At 39.6% G+C, this 22,752-nt stretch overlaps 1 protein-coding gene across 4 annotated transcripts; it reads left to right on the forward strand.

The window, feature by feature from the left end:
• Positions 1-372: 372 nt before the first annotated feature.
• Positions 373-22,551, forward strand: si:dkey-183i3.6 (linker for activation of T cells family member 2). Of its 4 annotated transcripts, none has more exons than XM_069184483.1 (14): positions 373-763; positions 8,795-8,853; positions 10,180-10,238; positions 10,343-10,447; positions 11,751-11,793; positions 12,334-12,371; positions 12,669-12,717; positions 13,296-13,330; positions 14,066-14,110; positions 14,468-14,498; positions 15,844-15,899; positions 18,321-18,386; positions 19,785-19,871; positions 20,082-22,551. In XM_069184483.1, exons 1-14 carry the CDS (start codon positions 692-694, stop codon positions 20,120-20,122), a joined length of 786 nt encoding a protein of 261 aa, XP_069040584.1. In that variant the 5' UTR covers positions 373-691; the 3' UTR covers positions 20,123-22,551. The 4 variants fall into 4 exon arrangements, with proteins under 4 accessions (XP_069040584.1, XP_069040585.1, XP_069040586.1 ...); XM_069184484.1 differs by having other exon boundaries at positions 14,069-14,110; XM_069184485.1 differs by lacking the exon at positions 14,066-14,110.
• The last annotated feature ends 201 nt before the right edge of the window (positions 22,552-22,752 follow it).

Genomic DNA, 22,752 nt, shown 5'->3' on the forward strand with positions numbered 1-22,752 from the left:
TGTCGAGTCTTTGTATTTTTTTAATCTGGGGGCTACTTTTTTCAGTCTTGTCAACTCCTAACCTGATCTACAGCCTGATGAGCTACTGTGGGCGGAATTTAGCATTGCCCATGTAGGTTTCTCAAAAGCGGTCTCTAAAATGAGCATCTCTAAAAAAGACCTTATTGCTTGCCAGCTTTACAGTTTGAGGAGCTCACTGGTGCTTAACGCTTTAATGCTTTAATGCAAATGTGAATGTGGGGTCTGTGTGTGAGTGTGGAAAAGGGGGTGGTGCCTATGTGTGAGTGTAGAGCAGGGGGTGGGGTTTGTGTGAGTGTGAAGCAGGGAGCAGAGTCTGAGCGTACATGTGTGGGGGCAGGGGGCGGGGTCTGTGTGTGCATGTGTAGGGCAGGGGGCAGGGGAGCTGCAAGGCTGCAGAGCATCGTTCAGGGACCAAGAACAGTGCTGCTGCCCTCAGGAGTGAGAGTGATGTGCACAGATGAAATGTGGGGCAGTGCACTTGCGATGGTCCTCCCTGATGTCCAGCTAAAACACGGATGTGGTGGGGCTGAGCGGTTTGAAACAGGAAATCTTCACATGCAGAACAGATGCTTTTATTAAGCTTATCTAATACATCTCCCTGGGACTGATGAGTAGCCGTAGTAATGGTTCTGTTAGCTTTGACTGTTTCTACCCGTAACTAGTTTAGTAGATGGGGTTCAGTTTCTCGTGGAAATCGCGTCTGGAGGATCTTGGACCACGGCGTGCTGGTCACTCACTCAAGGTGAGCTTTTCATCAGTTTTCTGTTTTTGTTAATGGATTTTGTGTTATCTGCTCTATTGAAAGGAAGTTTTTAAAGGACTTTTCAAAATGAATAAATCCGAAGGACCTTACGTTCTGATGATCCCTTCATACAGCTTTAATATTACAGAAAGAAACTGCTTGACCAGGTTTCTAGATGACTAGGATGAATCTTGGGGTGGATTGGGCTTCATCTATTATTTTCTTGGCTTCCAACTATCTTTTCATTAAAAATATTTGTTAACACTTGCTGTATGACCTTTAGTATCATTTTACTTTGAACTTTGAAATCTTTTTTAAAGTACAAGTGAGAAAACATTTAAAGCTGTGTGCAGATGAGGAAGTTTTGGAAACATATTTTAGAGAAGTTGCCACACAGCTCACCACCTGATATGTGTGTAGTGAACCTGAAACCTGTCTTTGAAGTCGAGTCTTAGAAGCACCAGCGTCTCCACCATTACTTTCTTACCCAAAAAATTAGCTATTTAGAAGCTGTGAAAGTTTACTGTCTGGTTTGTTTTTTCTCAAACAACCACATTTTCTCAAATGTTAAGACTTAAGAATTACCTTTTCCATTGCATTATACATTCAAATGAACAATTCGAATTTTGTAATTGTTTTATTGATGGCGGCCCAGTAACGAAGTTGAAAGTTGGGAAGACCACCACGCAGCCTCAGTCTGTGACGATAATCTGCAGATTCGAGAACTTGTTGCATTCCAAATAAATGATGCCATAATACAATCTAAAGAAAATAAAAATGCTTTGTGGATGAAGACTGGGATACAGTGAAAAGGGTAAATTAATTTAAGGTGCACTTTCGCCTTGAATAAACATAAATGAAACCCATCAGTGAGAACGTTCACCTATAGCATGTTGATTGTGTTTGAATAATTTTGAATGAAGAGATGTTTTGGCTTGTCAAAACTAAGTTTACATATAAATGTATCTAAAAAGATGAGCACTTACAGTCCTTATGCATGGCTAATCTGAAACATAGTCCAGCCTCACCCAATTTATTCACTTTGAAATGGTTAAATTATACTGTATTGTTGCAACATGTACATACACCATGACAGGCGCTGTGAGTTAGTTACACTGGCCACTTATATAGTCTTTAGTTCCCTACAGATGCCATCCAATGCATATCTCCATTGAGTAGGAACTTACCTGTTCTCTGTAAATAAATCAGCTATTAACTCAGCTTCCGCCCTGTTACCTTTTACCCAGGGTATTGGAGACACAGATATAGCCCGCACTTGACGTACGTCATTAAAAAAGTAATTTTCTCTCCTCCAACTTTACCTCATTGTATTGAAGCTGAGTGGGAACAACTGACGACTCTCAATTTGGTGACCATTTCTTCTGTTGGAAAGAAGCTATGTCATAATTTCAAGGAAAACAAAAATAATCTGGACAGCCGCAAACTTAATTTTTAAAACCTTAGAAACTCCCCAATGTTTTTTACATCTTATTGTCTAAATTGTTTTCTCCAGTTAGGAAAGAACAAACGTTCCCAGCTGTAGTGATGAGTCCAATGATGAAAGCACCGACCTCCGTTGTGCCGCCTTTGAGCCTTTTTAAAAGAAGCTTTTTTTAAGAATGTGTTCAGCACACCTGTTGCTGTCTTTAACGTATCGTGGAGTAAAGGTACTTGAAAAATAATCTGAAAGTCCTCATGGAGTCTGACAGAGATGAACTTCTCTCCATCTTGAGGACGTGATGCTGTTTCCTCTCTACATGCGCTGCAGCTGTCAGACATTTTGCTTTGTTTGGCTCTTTTCGCTCCATAGTTTTTATTTATTCAATGTTCTGAAATTTTAGCTGTTTTCTAAACAGTTTCTCCCAAAAGATCTGTAGTTTACAGTAAAAAAGTGACATTTTAGTTGTATGGCTGTGTAGAGTGGAAGGGATTATTCTTGTGTTGAAGATTGCCGGGGCGTGAGTCAGTGAGGTTGGAGTGGTGAAAGTGCAGGACTGATGGTGGCTGTCCATGCACAGTTGACGTGAATTGTGTTCAGGTTTTTGAAGGTCCTGATCATCAGTCCACTTGCCCTAGTCAGGGTCGTGGTCAATTCCGATCAATGAGAATTAAGGATTGATAAATGACAAGTTTGGTCTGCTTCCCCATACTATTATTATACTTAATTTCCTTATTTTATATACTGTCTGTAAAAGCAGCATTTTAAAGTGCTTTGCAGTACATAAAAAGCATATTGTGCACTAAAAAAATGAAATAAAATGAAAAAGTAAAAAAGAAACAAAGTAGATACAGAAAGTTAAATCTTGCGGAAAATAACCAGATATCCCCGATTTGATTTAATGTCTGATTTCTTTTGGGATGGCAACCAGAGCTCAGGACCCTGAGGTCCTGTCACCTCTACAGGGGGACACAGTAAACCAGAATCAGACGCAAGAGTCAGGCCGGTGCTCTTGTCAGCTTCAATCGCAGTGGTTTAGCCTATTGAGCTACAGCATACTCAAGCGCTGCAGGAAAAAATACTTTTATACTGAATGGAGGCCACACTTTAGAGAGGTCACAAAGAGGGGAGTGAACATATAACATACAAGCTAGATACGGGGGAGATGGGTGACGAGATCACCTGTATGTACCTGTTCAGGATTCCAGCTGACACATTCTGAGCTTATTCATTATTCATTAAGTTTAGCTTAATACGCCTGCAAGTAGAGCCTTACAACAATTAATCCTTGAAAAAACAAATGCATTAGTCAGTTTTCCAGCTACAGAAACAGATGGCACAGGACAGTGGCTGGCAATATTTCTCCAATTCAGACCTCAGGACTAAAGATCACCACTAGATTCTTCATTACAAAGGACACTGTTGAATTATTACAATTAAATAACAAAACGTTGTGTAATCCTAGCTTTTTTATCAGAAATACAATCAGACAGCAGTGAAACAACTAATTCAGTATAAGGTTTAGAGAAGAGAGATTTGAGTATTATCTGTGAAAAAGCTAATTCAGATCATGTATTTGTAATATCTGACTGAGAGTAAGTTTAAATATGGAATAGTAGCATTGATCCCTGTTGAATTTTATATGTAAGCAGTCTTAAGACAGACCTTAAACCACCAAAAAAATCAAACTTGATTCTTATCAAGGTTACATTTAAACCGGAGAAGAGCAGTACAAGAGATGCCAAACTACTCAGTGTCTCATGATCACAGCACTGAGATTTAAGAGAACTGAAGATTAGTACTACACCCAAATCAGCTGCCGTAAGGAGAATTATCATCAGCAACTTTGACAAGAGCAACTTCACTGCTCTGTAATTATCTAAAGCCAGATTGAAAGGGTTTGAGAAATATCTTTTCGACATTGAGGAGTTGAACTTCAACAGCACATTTGAATATCTTTGCAATAAAGATCAAGTCAGAAAAATAAAAATATCCAGGTAATCGAAAAACATTATTTTTCAGGCAAGGAAATAACTGAAGCTGTTTCAAAAGCCTCTGGCACCTCGTCAGAATTCAGGGAATAATTGAATTCAATTAACATTTCATAATTACTAACAGTGAAATTAGCAGAATCCTCTAGAGGAGGTTTGAGAGACAATTACTTAAGCTCATAACATATATTGTAACTGTCTCTGAATTTACACAGTAAAATACAACATATCTGATGGAAAGCTACAGGTATTCGGGGAAGTGTTACAAAGGTATGGTACTGTATAATAAAGAGGACCACACTCGCTGGCTGATGAGTGATTAGTTTTGTAGTATGCCAGTAGTACTTGCTCTGTCAAGACACCTGAAGTGTCTTACGTCCCTGAATCCCTTGTTCTCTGTCCCTTGTTCTCTGTCACAAATCTCAGGGACGTCTTCTCTGCAAGTGGTGTTTATTGTGTCAGTTTGTTACTGCACTGGCTCTACTTGTTTTAGGCAGATGATTATTTCCACCTGGTTTTGTTAAACAGTGAGCTGAATAGCTAGATTACTATACCCAGAGCTATTGTTTGCTTAAATAGGAGTATCCTATGCTTGTAAAATATTTTTAAATATATCTTGAAATTAGCATCAAACCATAATAAGAAAAATCTGCAGAGAAATATTTATTACAGTTGAGTCAGGGTGCATAGGGCAAATATATCAGATTTTTAAGCAAATAATTCACAGTTTCTTGTTGTCTACAATGTTTGGGAAATTGATTATTTTAGTAAATGAACACTTTACGGCCATGGGTTTGGTTTATTTATTTCTGGCCAGGCACTCAATATACCTAATATATAAAATATACCTATGCTTTTATTGATTCCCTTGACTAAAATGAAAAAAAATAATTATTTTAGGACATTTTCTGAACTTCTCTTGATATAGTCTACATGTATTCTTATTACCTGCTTTCTTAAAGGTTTTTGGCTGTTCTTTTACGCTCTTTTTATTGAATTGTTATTTCAGAGTATAACAGATTATACAAAGTATTCTCATTAACCACTCCAAAAGACGCACAGATTCCTCATGGGAGTGGGGGGACCAAGCAGGTGAGGGTGTCAGTGTTAGTCTCTCTTCAATACACCAGCACTCTACCACGATTGCTCTGAACAATTGCATACAAATAGATTTGGCTGACTCAGTCAAAGAGCTGTGCAGGTAACCTTGTCACAAATAATAATAGGAGAGCACAACAGCACCCACAAATCACTCTGCATGCAGAGAAAGGTGAGACATAAGTAAGCTCTTCTTCACTACATTAAATCACTGCATTTTAAAAATGTAAGAATGGTTACGAAGTTAGTAGTTAATGACTCCCTGGATTCTATGCAGCTGTATCTTCAAAAAAGCAAGGATAATGGCTTCAACAACATGGCCTGTTCCACTCTCACACAACCCTTTTGGTAAAGCAATGTCTCCTATTCTACAGCACATAACTTCCTTTTCATGATTAGGAGTGGGATAAACTATACAAACCCAGACAGAAGGGAGGTAATGATGAGGTGATGCAAAGGGATGGGGAGAAAAGGAGTTTGGAAAAGCAGAAGGCACTTCTCCAAATTGAAACTCTTGAGTCATTGAGAGACTGTTAAATAAAAGGAAACTGTGCTTCACATTGTTCAGGAAGTTGTGAGCGCTGATGCACACAGCGTGGTCTGGGTGTTCCACAGTGGTGACAAGAAGAGAGACTGAATAAATCGATTTTTAACAGGCTCACGTGTTTCCCTGAAGCCTAGTCTGTATCACCTGGTTTCATTTGTAAATAGGCAAAAGTCAGACTAGCATAATGCTGAGGGGAATGATAGAAAACCAGATGACTGAGCAGCTCCTTGGGAATTAGATTTGAAAGTGAAGAGTCAGTGTTCTGTATTTGTAATGCTCCACTAGCAACATCAAGAACACGGGTTTTAAAGTGAGTGGCCAGTTTAATAAAATTTAATAAAAAGGTTTAGGTCATACATGAACCCTGCAGGTTGTTGGTGTCTTGTGAAAGGAATGTTTTGCACTTACGAGTTGCAAAATATTTTTGTAAGAGGCAGAGAGTTACCCTGTATCTACAAAAAACACAACGTGCAACATACTTTGATAGATAAAAGAAAGTGATTAATTAACTAACATCTACTTTCAAGAAGTTATTCGTTTTGGGAAGAAATACAGCATATTGTAAAATCTAAAATATGAATACAGAAAACAGACAAATTAACTGTTCTGAAAGTTCAGGAGAGAGAGGCTGTTAATATATAGCAGAGTGGATAGCCGGACCAAACTGAATTTCTGTACTGACCCTTTTAAACTGTGCAACTAGTAAAGTCTACTTAACCTTTTGAAATCACAGCTGTGGTATGACTTCCTTGACCTGTTACTGGGGAGATAATAGGGCTACAGGTTTCCCATTAAATTGGATAATGAGCTAACCAAGAAAAAGTGTGATTGCCTGCTTCTCAGTGGCTCCATCAGGAACTATACAAAACAGAGCGGCGAAGGGATTTCAAAAAGACATCTACTTAAGATGCTCGAGGTAACGGAGTAACTGTAGCTGTTAGAGGGCTCAGAATCAAAAGAGTGAATGTTGAATGTGAATAAGTCAAGTTACAGAAATCATCAGTTACTATATGCACAGAGTTTCTGGAGAGTTTCCTCTAAGACATTGAAGAATAGGTAAATGAAGTATATATCTAAAGAAATAATGGAGTGACAGACATTTTTATCATAGAGTAATTAGATGCTAGTAAAAAAAAACTCAATCCGCAGCACAGCCTGAAGAATCTTAACCCTAAGATAAGTTTTAGAATGTTTCTATTATTAACAGCATGTTAAAATAACGTTTTGAGACAGGTATAACAGAGACAGACTTTTCCACCTCTTGTTACTACTGCAGAGCTTGTGCGATGCTGTTGATTAACGAAACAAAGTGCTACCTGGTAAAGACATTTATGTTTGGGTTATAAGAAAGAGACACAAATTTGCATGTTGAATAATTCATATCCATTATTAAATAAGTAAAGACTAAAAACTAAAATTGTCAAAAATGTTTTGTTGCCAACTTGGATTTCTTTAAAAAGTCGTATTAAACAAAACAGACAACAGACAAGTGAGCGAATTGGTGGTACATTATCACATTCATGGAAATACGTGCGCTTGGAAAAAATAATGTGAAAATGTCAGATGCTTCTGTGCTGGACAGCCAGTCTTAGTCATAGCAGATGAGTGGAATTTTTTCTGAAACACTTGTGTCTCCTTTTCTGTCTTATGCTACACATAAGACAAGTAGCTATGACTCATAGCGTCATTCTAAACATAATGTTTGGCTGGTAACAATTGTTTTGCTGTTTGTTTTGTGTTGAAGGTTGTGTTATAGAAGTAGTAAAGGGTTTTGAATTGAATTGAAATGAAACAGGTCCACTCAATGTGTACCAGTAAAAGCATCACTGAAGGGAGTGAAAGAACATTCCTTAATGGAGTTTTACGGACACATTAACAGCCGTTTCTAAAAGTACTGTACTGAAATTAAATTGCAGTTAAAAATGCTCTAGTGATTCCATGACGGAATACCCTGTTACTTTTATTGGAATAAAACAGAGACTTCATGAAGTAAAATATGAAGAAATCAGTGAAATATGAGTTTCAACAGTGAATATAGGTCAAATAGCACCACGCTGGCAGAACAGCCAGTATTTCTTGTGATTCCTTCATCTAACAAATCACCCCTGAGTCATGAGCCCAGCCATGTGTGTACAAGTCATTTTCCACCAACTGAGATGATTCTGTCTCATTAACACAGAGAGAACTCAAGTACTGTAGTGAGTTCACTTACTGTAAGTGTTCATTGTGTTGCCTGTCAGCAGCTCTCTTTCCAGAACAACACAGCTGCCCACCTCCGTTCTCCATTTTCTTCTTGCAGCCAGAAGAAGCGCACAGTTGCAATTATATACCAAACTGAAATAATAAAACTAAATGTAGAAAGACATATGATGATCATGAGATCAAAGCAATAGTTTTTTTGAGAAGGAAAAGTTCTGAAATTCACATTGATTAAGAACTTCTAGAAAAGCAGAACAAAGTTGATTTTAATTAACAAGCAAATTTGTTCTGTAATAACTGTACAAAAATCAAAAAGGCATTTAAAGCAGACAATGTAGTCTGAATCAAGTAGCATTTCAACAAGAAAACAGATTTTAAAAAATGTTTCCATCTATTTCTCCATTGGCAAGTTTCAGTTCTGCAATGACTAACTTGCCTGTAATTATTGGTACTGTGAATATGGACTGGAACCTCACCAGGGGTCAGAGTGTGCTTGATAACCCAGAGATCACCTGTAGATAGGACAGATGAAAGCTTCCGTACAAAAAGTTGAAGCACTAAGTATGAAATAAACAACATGGTTGGTTAAAACTGAGTAGAAAACTGACCTTTTAAACTTCCCTGTTAGATTCATTGTCAGATGATAAATAACTATATGTTTTACCTCCCCTGGACATGTTGTTATTAAGGTGCTCATTATTAAGATGTGTTATATTATTAAGACAATGATAATGATTGTGATTGTGCTGCTTTCACAGATATTCATTGATAGTGTTGGACTTCCATCCATTCATTATCAGGCAGCAGAGTCTCCGTGGTAAGAGAACAGAGATCCTACTATATATATAAATATCCTTCACTGTCCTCCATCAGCGTGGATTGTGTGGCAAAATATATTTATAATATTCCACATTGAGTCACAAATGCATTCAGACTACTAGTACTCCAGACTGAGACTTTTTTGTAATCAGTATATATTATGTTGGTGAAATAAATCAGAAAATTACTGCTAACTACTGTACTTGAAATCTGACACTCATGCCAAGAAAAAGATCTTCAAATAGCAGCTCTGCCTGCAGTCCACACGAGAGAAAGATTTACAGTAATCAATAACCTGTCAAGACTGAAAACCACAGTGCACACTTTGGTTGTACAACATATAATGTGACCTGCTAGTCCTGTGAACTGGCCAGCAGATCTGCAACAATCTTTTAAAGCCTTTCCTGAACCACAAACACCCCTGGGTGTCATGAACAGTAAACTACTTCCCCCGTGACAGTACTGTACCCATAAGGAATAGAACAGAAAGTAAACAGCATGTCGCAATCACAACGAATTCCCAGCAATGGCATGGGTGACACTCAGCAGTTTCATGGCAAATTGTAACAGTGTTTTCAAGATTCCCCTGATCACATGACCAAGGCTCGAACCCGTGATCATAGAACCCAACCTGCACTCAAACGAGCATCTTTGTCAGGTGATCCTTCCCAATTCAATGCCCTTACTGCGAACACTGAATTCTTATGGACATTTCTTTTCCTAATAAAATGTAACGGAAAACATTATCAAAACTTTGCTACAAAATTGTCTTGAGTTTCACATTGTTTGTGTTTAGACTAGTCTGGCTGCTGAGCTGCTATGAGTCATTCTGTTGAAAAAGAAACCTTTCAACCACAGGTTTCCTCCTTGAGAGTGTGCCGAGACTCTGAAGAATGAAATGATGTTGTATCTTTGAAAGTACCCCTCCCTCACCAAACCTGGTAAAAGTGTAACACCAGCACTAATCTGCACTATGCAGATTGGAAAGGAGTTTCCATGGAGATTTAATGAAGTGGTGAAATAAGCATAATCACCATTTGTAAAGTGCTGGTGTGTTTAGATATCTCAGGCACAAGTGAGCTGAGCCGTTCATGTCTGACTGCTAAAGCTCTGTGCACTGACCACACACATCCTGTGGCTTGCTGGTCGATTGCAGGAAAGCTTGAAGCCTCATAGAGTCCAGCCAGGGTCTCTGATGTCTTACTGTTTTACCTCTTTCTCATAGAGAACTCAGCCACCAGCCCTTCACCTTAGTCATCACGGCCACTGCTTTTCGTTATGAGGGGTACTGTATCTTTTTTCATAGCTGAATACTCTCTTACAGTAAAAGGCTCCTTGAGGATTGCTGGGGAAAACTCATGGCCAGCTGCAGTAACACAAAAGGTCAGAACAGGATCTCTTTAGATAGTTTGCCTGTTTTCATTTTTAGGAAAGAATATGGATTTGTGATCCTCTTAAAGCACTCGGCCATTCTTTTTGTCTTACAGGGATGAGTGCAGAATTTAACCCCCACGGGGCACTGCTGGCCCTTCTGTCTGCCGCCCCACTCCTGGTCATCCTGCTGATGTGTCTGCGCTGTCACAGGAGATCCAGTATGTAGCCCAGCACCCACTCTCCAGAGCCTGTAGGCAAAGAGGTGCCACAGGCTACATCTCTAAGCACCACTTTGGCCAACATTGAAAACGTCTGATGGTCCACATCTCTTCTAAAATTGAGCATCTAAAATCCTGGTTCTGAAGTTTGTTAATGTTTCGGAGGTATCAGAACCCCCAAAAGTCTTAATTGCACTTTTCTAGACTATGTTGGGGTGGGGTGTTGGTAATAACCTGCCACTGGATTCTTCACAACCGACAGTTAATTCAGCTGAATTCCCTCAGAGTAACACTCACCCTGTGGAGCTGCAGTCTGAAATTTGTAAACTAGTCACCGCTGGAGATGATAAAACATCAGGAGTTTAATCAAATTCTCTAGAAGTAGCAAATAAAATTCAGACATATGTAGATGCAATTCAAGACTGAGCAGACACACAGCAGATGATACTTGAAGTAGACAAGTTTTTTGTAGTGTAGTAAAAACATATGCTGCAATGTAGTAAAACATGTTTTAAAACATCTAAATACAAAATGGGAAACACTGAGATGGGAGGGAGTATTTGGGGAAAAGGTTCAAGTGTTTATACTTACATTTGTACACCTTGTAGAGAATGTGGGGAAAGCAATAGAAAGGCAAACAAAATGCTAAGGTGTACAGTTAAAAGCTTAGAGTTTAAATCAAGGGATCTAATGTTTAGATTGAGTAACGCCCTTGGTCACAATAACAACAGTTATTCTTGTTAGGGAATCCATCAAGAAGAGCAACCAGATGCATTGACAAGCTGAAGAAACTGAACCATGTTAGTTTAGAACATAGACGACTGCGAGTCTAAATACAAGTATTATAAAATCCTTTAAAAATCCTTTTTCTGATGACACAATCTGTCCTCATCAGCAGCTGACTACGTCAGAAAGCAGCAGGTTGCAGGAGTTCATGCTACTGTTTTGCTCAGTTAGCATATTTTAATCTCTATGTAAAATCTTGCTCAGGTGCCCTAATTCTGAATTTGTATTCTCAGCTTCGAACCTCTGTAACAGATTTTACTCTGAAGGAGTGTGTGTTGGACTGGCGTCTGATTCAGGGTCAATCTGCCTTGTGCCTGTTGCTTGCTAGGATGAACTCCAGCTCCCAGAGCTGCTCGATGAAGCAGTTAAAAAATAGATGGATGTCTGTTTAATGTGAATGAGGCCACACATTAAAGTGGGAATTATGTGTTCTATGGCATACTGAATCTGATGAGCAGACATGTTATCCAAAACCTCCACTAAATCAAATGCATTTTTATGTTCTTTTGTTTCGCAGTGAAAATACGAGAAGAAAACCAAATTTACGACCCACAGCTATTGTAAGTAAAGCAGAATTTAAAATAAAGCTAACAGGTTCGTGTGTGGGACAAACTCTGGAAACAGCAAAGGCACACAGGCACAATGAAAGCTCCAGTTTATTTCCACAGTCCAAAGACATAATGATAGATTAATTGGCTTTTGGGAAAATTGGCCCTGGTGCAAGTGTGTGAGTGTGTGTGTCTGTGTGTGCCCTGTGATGGACTGGCATCCTGTCCAGGGTACATCCCACTTTGAGCATATTGCTGGCCAGGAAAGGCTCTGGCTCCCTGTGACCCTATGCTGGATAAGCAGTTGAAAATGGGTGGATGTATGTCTTTACTAAGATGATCCTGTTTCCACATCAGGTCAGGAAGATGTGATTGCTGTAACCCTTTCTTTACACAGCATGGGACAGAGATTAAACTCTTGGATTGCAACACCTCCGGTTGAGCAGTCACCTCACTTGACCACAATGATGATCTTATCTCTTGTGCAACATGTTATTTAATAAATACCCTAATATTCCAACTTCTTAATTTTACTTTCTCTTCTAACTACAGTGAAGATAGGGGATTCACTGTCATTCGATCTAAAACAGGTGAGTGGTTTTATTTTGGCCCACTTTAATTTGTACTGTGATGACAAATAACTGAGCTAACACCAACAGCAGCTGAGCATAGCCTGATATTTCATTGTTTCATATAAAATGCGCAAGAAGGATTTAACAGTCATGATTCTTTTTTTCTTATTTTTCAACTCAGTTCTCCTATTTCTTTGTAATACTGGGCCAAACCCTTACAATGATGCTAAAGGTATTTGAGATGCAGTAGCAGCTTTTCAAACAGGAGCAGCCTTGTACTGATGAGGTTTCCTTACTTGTTTGTTCTCTCTCCAGTGACACGGCCCAATCAGATTGTCAGAGCGCCGCCCCCTTTACCCCCAGAGTAAGTACAGATCTGTGTCCAAAAGTGAGTTTTGGAGTTTGTTCTTGCTGACTCACAGTATAGTAAACTGTATAGCATTCTGTACCATTTAAAAACGATTTAAAATGCTAAAACAATATCTGCTTACTGAATAAACCACCTGATACTTTTAGGTGGCAACAGTACTTGTGTCCTTTCCTTATTGCCCATAGTTGAGATCCAGACCTACAGAACAGCTGATTTTATTCTGAAACATCAGAATCACTACAGGGTGGACACAGGTGGAGGCTAATAAGCTTGATGTCTGATTTGTCTGTTACACCAGAGCTAATTTACAATTGCTGTTACAGTACATGTATCTAACCCATTTTTCTAGGTTTTCCAATGTAATTACTTTTCAGAATGTTTGAGCTTTTATTTTCCACTTGGAGGAGGTGTGTTACAATATGTAAATAAAGGTGAAATACATTCTGATGTAATGTGTCTTGATTTCAGGATGTTAGGCCACAAAATGTGTTTCTTTACAACAAGGGTGTGTAGACTTTGTATAGGTATAGTATATATGCTTTGTGTGTAAAACATGATATTTGTTTTTGTAGGGAATCTCAACTGGAGATTGAGCAGGATGCCCAAGGTAAGCACTGCTGACCTGTCTAAAACATTCACTGTGAAATGACATGCTTGAAATCTGCCTTATTTAAAACTGCCATTAAACAATTGCAGATGTTTTATACATTTTCTCAAATAAAGTTTTTTCAGATTCTCAAATTAGGGGCCAAAGATGCATCTCTGCTGTTCCAGTAAAGTATACTGTATGTACAAACATATATTTAGAAAATGTAAATGGAACCTATTATTAATAAGAAAAACTGTTTTTCTCTTTATGAATAAATGCACATTCTGTCTGATTGATAACATCAATAGAGCATAACAAAATCTGGATTATGCACTACTTATTACACGCTTAAGTAGGCTTATTACGCAAGGTTTGTATTCACGTCTGTTCAAGTGTCTAATGGGTTATTTAATATTTAGACTGGGGATCTATTATGCATTTTGCATTATATACTGTATATATGTCTTGTTTTCTTTTTATGCATAAACCATCATTAAAAAGGCTTTCATAAAACTGTTGACAATCCCTGTTGTAATATTCATTAAGCCTTTCAATAGAAGGCCAAATGTTTCTTAACGAGTTCATTCTGAAACGAGCACAAGCAATTTAAATAGAAACTTTGCCGTTTCGATCTACGACTGAACTCAGTGCTTCAGGAAGTTTGAGACTCCTGCCCATGAGACTTGTTCAGCCCTTTCAGTTTTAATGTAATTTCCTTTCTTACTTATGTAATTTTGATCTTCTTTATTTCAGCAGTAGTCAATGGAGAACACTCAAAATATCAAAATGTCCCCATCTGTAAGTCAAATTTTCTTATGTTGGCAAACATAAGACAGGTTGAAAATAAGCATAGGACACAAACATGTAGCTTCTTTGAGCTTATGTTTGTTTTTTAAGAATTCTGATTGTTTCAGTGCTCCTTTTTCATTTTGGGAGCAAACGAACTTTGCTTCTGTACAAGATCCTCTTGTGCAAAGTATCTGATGTCCACACCAAACAGGAACAGCAGTCACTCCACAATCATGTCTTTGTTACAGCTTGCGTTGTCACCGTGTGAGTTTGGGAATGGAGAATCTCCTGGGGACTCACATGTGACAAGGCATAGCCTAAACCTAGATCAAACACTAAAAAACTCTGTTTTTACTTTACTTTCAGTGGCAAAAGAGGGCTGTGAACCAATGTATGTGTAAGTATTTCAGGTTTTCTTGATAAAACCCCTTTCACCTTGCCAACAGCTTGCAGAGTCCTGCCCTGAGGACCCGAGCTGGTTTAGTGTGCTGTACAGAAGTGCCCCGGGACACTGGACTTCAGCTCACTCTGACGCTGGCTCCAATGCCTGATTTTCAGAATTGCAATAAGAGAGCTGAAGTCCAAAATGTTTGACAAGACGGAGACCTGTTGAAGGGGCGGAAATGTGTAGGCTGAGCTATTTGCCCTTTAGAGAGAAAGCAGATCGAGATGACATTTAGGGCGTAGTCACGCCTCATGCTCTGCTCGCGTTTGCAATACCTGCTATTGAGTCATGTTCAGATTTACCTTATCTCCGCTCCATGCATGGCTGTTGTAGAGGCTAATGCACTGCACCGTGAATGGCTATGCATGATATTTCCATTGTCACATAAGAATATGCCTCAACTGATTAAAGCAAAAACCTAACTGACCCTTTGTGCACCTAAAGTCTGGAATTCGCAAGGATAAATGCAGGGTGGAAGTTACACCCTGCAACATTTTGCTATGGAGATTTTTGCAGTTATTACACCATCTTAAATATACTCTGTAATCTCTTAATGCTAACTGACAGTGAGGTATTTTATAAAGGTACTTCAGGAACATGCATTATGATTTCTATGAAGATTTCATTGAAACACCCATATTATAAGACAGGTTGATTAAAAGGTGTTAATTTAAAAGTTCAAAGGGAGGTCAAATTCTGATTTCACTCTTCAATGTATAAATGGTCCCTGGCTGCACAGAACTATGTGCACATCTCTTCTAGAAATCCACCTTCCACCCCAACTTCATCCCTGCAGCTGCCTCCCTAGTTCATTCCTCAGGGGTGAGGGGAGGTTGTGGCAGCACTGGTCTTTGGCCAGAGCTGTCACTTCCTCAGCCAGGCGAGTTAAAGTTAAAGTAGTTAGATATGCACTACTTTTATATTTATCTTCTCATTTCATCGTTACTAGAATATGACCAAACAACTGAATTTGATGTTGTATCAAAGCCAAGAGCATTGACCACAATCTGGTGTATAAACTATTGTTCAGCCACCAGAAGGCAGGACTGCACCCTAAGTGGGACACCAGCCACTCAGAGGACACACAAAAACAATTTAGAGACACCAGTCAGGCTGCCAGCATGTCTTTGGGAGGAGGGAGAAAGCCTGGGGAGAACAAGCAAACACCAAACAGACAGAGGCACAGTCTAGACTCAAACCCTGGACCCAAGAAAGGCAGGGCAGCAGAATTAATCACCTCACCACTATGTGACTCTTGCTACTTAGTTAAGTGTAATACTTCAATGCTGTTTTACAGGGATCCAATTGCAGGATCACCATATCAAAACTGCATACTAAAGACCTCGGAGAAAGGTAAGTAACACTTGGATGAGAGAAACTGAACTTCCCCAGAATTCTGTGATTCTTCTGAGAATGAAACATTCAGAGTGATGCGATATCATTCAGCATAACAAATGTATGGCTTCATCGATACATCCACTGTACCACTAACCGATGAATGTTCTTGTATAACTGACTGGATGGATGCCTTCGGTCTAATGGATTCAGAGCTGTATCAAAGTCATTTTTCTTATAAACAGTCTAAAAGTAAAATAGATCTGATATAAATAAAAAAAGACAGAAAATGTATCCAGAGATATTTCACAAAGACAAAAAAATATTCCATTAAAACACTCCAATGCCTAAGTCCAAATCAAATCACTGGCACTTTTCCAAAGCCAAATTCAGCTAAACTGACAGCTGTAATGTTCTTTGCTTCTATGACATTCTGAAATATTCTGAGTATTGCTTAGTAACTAATAATGGTGTACATACACAAACACAGCAGGGAGGGTATGAAAAGGACACTGGATAGGATAAGACATTTGTCCTGTCATCAAGAGTCATCTGTGTACTTACTGATTTGCTTGAAATACTTCCAGAATCATTTTCTTGGGGCCTCTCCAGTGGCTCAGCTGGTAAAGGTGATCTGTGGCCGTGTGTTGTGAGTTCAAGTCTGGGTCATGTGATTCCCCCAGCGGGAGCCCGCGGTTGGCGGAGTGCCGCCGAGGGGAGGGGTGAGATTAAGTGGGTCAGGGCTCTCTTGGCTCTCAGACACAGCGCCCCCTGCAGGGTGCTGGCACGCAGTGTCTGAGCGGCCTGTGACGTGTTAATAGACGATAGGCAGGTCAGGGGAGCCGCCTGCATTGCCTCTTTCTCACCTGTGTGAGTATGTATCTGAGCCAACTCAAGAGAACCAGCCCTGGGGACTCCACACTGGCTGGTGGGAGGCAGTGAACCACCTGCTAATGGAAATGGATCTGTATGAGACACTCCTGCTCTGACTGAGTCATTACCACTCAGAGGGAGAGGAGGGAAAGGGGCATCGGGATAGGCTCCACATGGAATTTCATTCTCTGAGTGCTAATTACTCAGACCAGTGCCTTCTTCTACAGGGTTTTCCATATGACTATCTCAAAGGAGAGCAGAACAAGAAATAATTAGTGATTCCACGTTTTCTGAAAGGGGGCTTTCCTGCACCTTCCAGAGGGAACCCTGTGACCCAGGGCTCTGAAGAGCCCTCAGAACTCAGCATGCCCTACCACCCAGCTGCAACAAAGAAAACATCTGGAGAAATGCAATAGGGTGCACGCCGTTCTGGACTGTTGCACAAGTCAAATTAATTTTGAATAAAAAGTTTAATTTACAACAAATTCTTTAAGATTCCTGTTTGCAGAGGCTGATTTGTATAATTCTGCTTGCCTATACTGAGTATAAGCCTCCCTACCTCCTCATCTTGTCTAACATTGCAACCTAATGCTCAAGAAAACAATTAGGACAGATCAGATGACATCCTTTTGGTTTCTTCAGTCCAGGCAAAGGTGAGAAATATCACTCCCCCAGACCAGAGCTCTAACTCTCCAAAAGCCACAGGTGATAATGAAAGTGGCAGAAAGGCTATGAGCCTGAGCTGCAGCTCAGCACTGAAAACCCACATGAAAGCTACACACACTGCACATCGCTAAACAGCAGTTTGGTCTTTCTGATTTTTTTGACATTACAAAAAAAAGAGATCGGACTGGTAGGGTGTGAAACTCTTAACGTATTTAATGGTACAGTTTTGCTTAATGTCATTTCTCTTTAATATGCACATACAGTACACAGCGTGCACACGGACGCGTGTCCACAGACAAGCAGCGTTGATCAGCTCCTTTGTCACTGAATTCAACTGAAGCCAAAAGAATATGTGAAGATTTGGTCAAATTGACCCAGTGTTTAGGATCCATATGAAAAGCACAGAACATGACAAGGAAAAATATTTTATCAGCAGCAGCAGCTATGTCTTAAAACAAGACTGTATATAGCTGTGGGTAGTGTGGTAGCACAATATTCAGCAAAGCTGCCTCACAGCGCTCAGTCCTGGGTTCAGTTCTGGACCTGGGGTGCTGTCTGTGTGGAGCCTGTATGTTCTACCCATGATCACATGGGTCTCCTCCCACAGTCCAAAGACATGCTGGTAAGTTAACTGGCTTCTGGGAAAACTGGCCCTGGTGTGAGTGTGTGTCTATGTGTTCCCTGTGAGAGAAAGAGTGTTGAAAGACAGTTTGGCCAACTTGATATGGGATTACAATTCTTGATATCTGCCAGTGTTCTGCCTTGACATCAAGCTATACATGAAAATATTTTTCTAATATTGCTAAAAATGCCAACTCAAATCCAACAGGGTTGTTTTACAGCTTGGGATCTTAAAGTCCACCTTCGTCTCCGGTTTATTTTTGGTTATTTTCCTTGCAGATGCTGATAGCAATTCATATGAAAACGTGTTTCCCACCACAGAGAAAACCACCAGTCAGGACTCAGGTGAGTTACTTCCATTAAAGTTTCCTTCTCTGGGGCTGGGGTTATACACACAGAGAAGACAGCAGCAGGGAGAACCGGCCTGTTCTTGAACCTGTCTGAATTGCACCTAACCTTGGAGAAGCACCAATAAGTACTGGAAAACATAGACATATTCACATATAAACATATTCTGCCCTGGCAGAATAAAATAAACACCAGTGTCCTTGCCAGTGCTGAAGAATGTTCCTTTGAGTAACTTCAAGTGATCTATTGCAGTTACAAGTTACGTGTGTAAGGGAATATTCGTTTAAAAAAATAGTTTTAACAAACATCAGCTGTGATATACAGTATATCCATGTTACTCTATAGTTACTCTGTTAGCTACTTATTAAAAGCATTTTCCTTAAATTTGTATTAATCGGCAAATGTTATCCTCTTGGAGGTTAGAAGATGGATGGATGAATGTTTTTACAACCACAGACCACCTAACTAACAGGAAAAAAACAGCAAATACTTGCGGAGGAAAACTGTACAGCAAGACTATCTTTCACACTTACATTTAAGAAAACCACAAACATATTGATTTCATACAGAAGGCAAAGAACCTAAAGAATCCTGCCGCTGCAGTGAGATTTGTCCCTCTCTGAAACTATTAAAAGGCTCTTTCTCATGCATTGATACAAGATGTAACAGCTGAACATACATCAGACCCTGCAGGGATCAGATTATTCTAAATCAGTAGTTGCAGTTCACCAGACATGCATGTCTATAGTAGCAGTTCACTATGTTACCTGTAAAAAATGAAACCAAATGAAGTTTATAACAAAAGTTCAGGGGGATGACAACAGGCAAGTTCAATCAGACTCTCCTGTCAGTAATTGGCAGTGACTGTAATTCGCAGTCACTGTTGACGTCACTTTCTCACCTACAACATTAGTAATAATGTACATGATCACCTAGTCTTCCTCACAAACATCTCCTGTATCCTACAGTACCTCCACCCCTGCAGTAACCATCACAATGCAAACCAACTCATTTTACACTTCAGCTGAACTCTTTTTCAAATCGTGTCTTCTTGTGTCTCTGGTGCTCACAATGAATCAGAAACATTTGTAACTTTGCACATACTTGTCTTGAAATTGCAAAGGCTGTTTTTAAGGATTTCTGCATGTTTAAGGGTTCTTAAAATTAAAACGTTTGTGTTTTTTTTAAGCTGATTTAGCAATTTCTGGAAAAAAGGTGGCGGGACAATAATGTATTTTTAGTTGCACGTATAGTATGTTACGTGCTGAGTCTTGTTTCAAGGACAAGCGAAACAGGGAGTTACTAAGATCGAGCCTTCTTACAAATACACATCTGCAGTTACTCACAAAGTGTCAGCTTTGGGGATTTCAAACATGGCATTCTTTTCAATCTCAGATGGCTCAGACTACGAAAACAGCACATTCCTGCAAACTGTAAAAAGGAGAGGGTGTTCAGCAGCACCCAGCGCTGATGAAGAAGGAGGTAGGCTGTTTTCCTTATAGCTTTGCCCAGCTCTTTCACTGAATGTTTTACAGAGCTAGTACCATATATATTATATACAATCTATATATCATTGATCTTTCATCATTTACTGTGGACTAATAGACACAAACTCCTATGGCACCACAAGGTGTTTAAGAACCATGTGCAAAAACTGATTTGCCGTTCTGTGTACCTCTTCGTGCACCACAGATGAACCCGACTATGTCAATGCCCTAGTAGTAAAACCCTGAAGGACAAGCAGCCCGAGTTCTGACACCACGGAAGCCGCACAGGGATCCTAAGTTCATGGAAACAGGGAAGGACTCGGAGAACGGACAAGCACCGGTCCACACGGAGCTCACCATGTAACTAAACTGAAATGTGAAGGGGATGGGGATTGTGTTACTTATAGACTTGCATAGTAACATACAAGGAGATATGGAGGCCCTAAATTAAAAACCAATAACTATCCAGCTAAGGAGCTATAACTTGCTAGTGAAAACAGGCAGCTTGTCTTTATGCCATGTGTAGACCCCCTAGTGGCATAGACCTGTAAATACAAGGGCCTCCCTGAAGCACTCAGTTCTCTATTGATCAACCAATACTTGTCCTGTTATTTAGTGCTTTTGAATTAATCTTATTTTCCATGCTGCTTAATTTATATTTTTGCTTGGATTTTTTTTAAATAGACAAAACTGAGAATCACTGCAAACCTGTTAATCATTCAAGCCCTTTTCAGTACCAGTGAGAGGAATAGCCCTAATATATTAATATATTGAGAAGAGTGAGCCACAGCCCATCCTCGTAAAAAAAAATCCCTTGATTCCTAACTTACCTACTGCACTGTACTCATGCTGTACCAATCAGTGTGTTGCACATCTCTGTGTTGAATACGCAAGGGAGTGACTTCAGTGCTGCTCTGTAAAACTCAAGACAGCATCTACTGTATACTGAAGACTAAGAAGATCCACCCTTGGCCTGAGCTGCTTATTCTGGTGTCGGCCACAGCAAGTGGCTACTGAACAGCAGGGGGCGCAAGGGAGGACCAAGAGCACATAGCTGCTCTCCCACTAGACAGCATGGGCCATGGGGAACAGAACAGCCAATCCATCCTCCCCAGGATGCCCTTGCAAGAGGAGAGGTAACTGGAACGCACAGAAATTGGGGAGGCAATGCAAACGTCACAGACACCAGTGACCAGAATCACATGCAGGACGAGGAAACGGAACTAAGTTACCACACCACTGGGCTTCCAGTGCAGTATGAGAACATTTTTTTAACAAAATCTGGGACAGGCTTGTGCATGAACTTTTTTTAAAGCCTTGTCTTAACCTAGAAAAATAATTAAACATCTGTTCCTCATATTTCTCTTCAATTCTTTTTACTTGCTGAACATTTTTAAAGTAATTCACTGGGATCTATAGAAATGAGTGTGTGGATGTGGGTGAAGAGCACCGACAGGGACCAGGAGCTCGTTCTTACTGAAATATACAGCTACTGCCATGTGAACATCTGAAGCCGCCAGTGTGATGTAATCAGTACCACTAGCAACAATTATAATTCTTACAATTTAATAGTCAATATATACATAATATTTAATAAATGATAGTTAAAAAAACACCACCTAAACCAAGCCATTCCATTCCATTAAAAAGGCTGAAATTTACAAAATGTAAATAAAATGTGTTTACTCTGGGAAGTATCAATCAGCATTAAGAACATTGAATTTTACTTTCTTAAAAGTAAATTACAAAGGATAGATACCCTCTAGATCACTTGGTTGCTAGCAGCAAAGATCTTATAGTCTCATCTGGCCTTGTCTTAAATCTGCTCCCGTTATCAGCTTTGACAACATGCTTGTGCAGCTTTTTTCAGACTCCCACAAGCCTCATACCAGCAGGCTGAAGGAACATTTTCAGTTTTCAATAGAGAAGAGTATGGTGGGACCCGAGATCTAAAAACCTCAAAGGTCCTATAAAGGCAACCTTGTGGCTGTTTTAAGTATGAACAGTGAAACACAAACCAGTGGACATAAGTGGAAACTATGAGGAAGTGCATTTAAAACCAGGAACAGCAGGTACTTCTTTGTGCAAAAGGCTGTAGGAGTCTGGAACTCCCAGCCATGTGGTTGAAGCCAATGCTCTTGACTTCTTTCAAGAAACAAGGGGATGAGATCCTAAGATCAATTAGCCACTCTCAACCAAACAGGCTAGATGGACTGGATAACCTCCTGCCTGTAACCTAAAGAAGTGCCTCCTGTTCAAAGTTTTAGATGCACTTCCACAATCTCCTCTTGTCCATTTGGTTTGCACTTGACTGTTGATTCTGAAGAAATCCACTGGCCTGACTGTCCGTGCCTTTGAGGATTTGGGATATTTGAATCTGGCTCTCCTGTATCCTCTGTTCAAAATGAGAAAGGCCTGCATCTTTTGGCCTGTAAGAACAGGGTATTCCTTAAAGTTAAAAAATGTCTGTATACTTCCAACTCCATTATTACGTTTCCATGCTATATTGCTCACTCACATTGAAACTGAAGTATCAATATCAACACCAAACTGACTCTATGTAGCTTTTTTAAGCTCATTGTTTCCCATGTAATAACGTTTTACTAACATGCATGCATTGTATGAACGATGTAAATGTTATTTAAAATTAAAGAGTTTTTTTATGTTTAAAAAAACATTACATGCTCTTTCAGCAAATACTGTGTGATAAACTTTCAACTAGCAGACATAGTATATTTTTATATCATAGCAGCTCGGAATCACTTATCTGATTAAGGCTTAATTTTTTATCTCAACAGTATCTTACAGTTGCTCCATTCTGTTCCCCAGCAATTTTCACAATGGGGTATCAGGCTACATAAAACTTCTCATATAAC

The sequence above is a fragment of the Lepisosteus oculatus genome, chromosome 26, assembly GCF_040954835.1.
Source record: "Lepisosteus oculatus isolate fLepOcu1 chromosome 26, fLepOcu1.hap2, whole genome shotgun sequence".
Taxonomy (NCBI): domain Eukaryota; kingdom Metazoa; phylum Chordata; class Actinopteri; order Semionotiformes; family Lepisosteidae; genus Lepisosteus; species Lepisosteus oculatus.

Coding starts and splice junctions, on each gene's coding strand:
- si:dkey-183i3.6 (XM_069184483.1), top strand. CDS start 692: ATGGGGTTCAGTTTCTCGTGGAAATCGCGTCTGGAGGATCTTGGACCA. Junction 10,448..11,750: donor GCGCTGTCACAGGAGATCCA/GTATGTAGCCCA, acceptor TTTGTTTCGCAG/TGAAAATACGAGAAGAAAAC. Junction 15,900..18,320: donor ACTAAAGACCTCGGAGAAAG/GTAAGTAACACT, acceptor TTTTCCTTGCAG/ATGCTGATAGCAATTCATAT.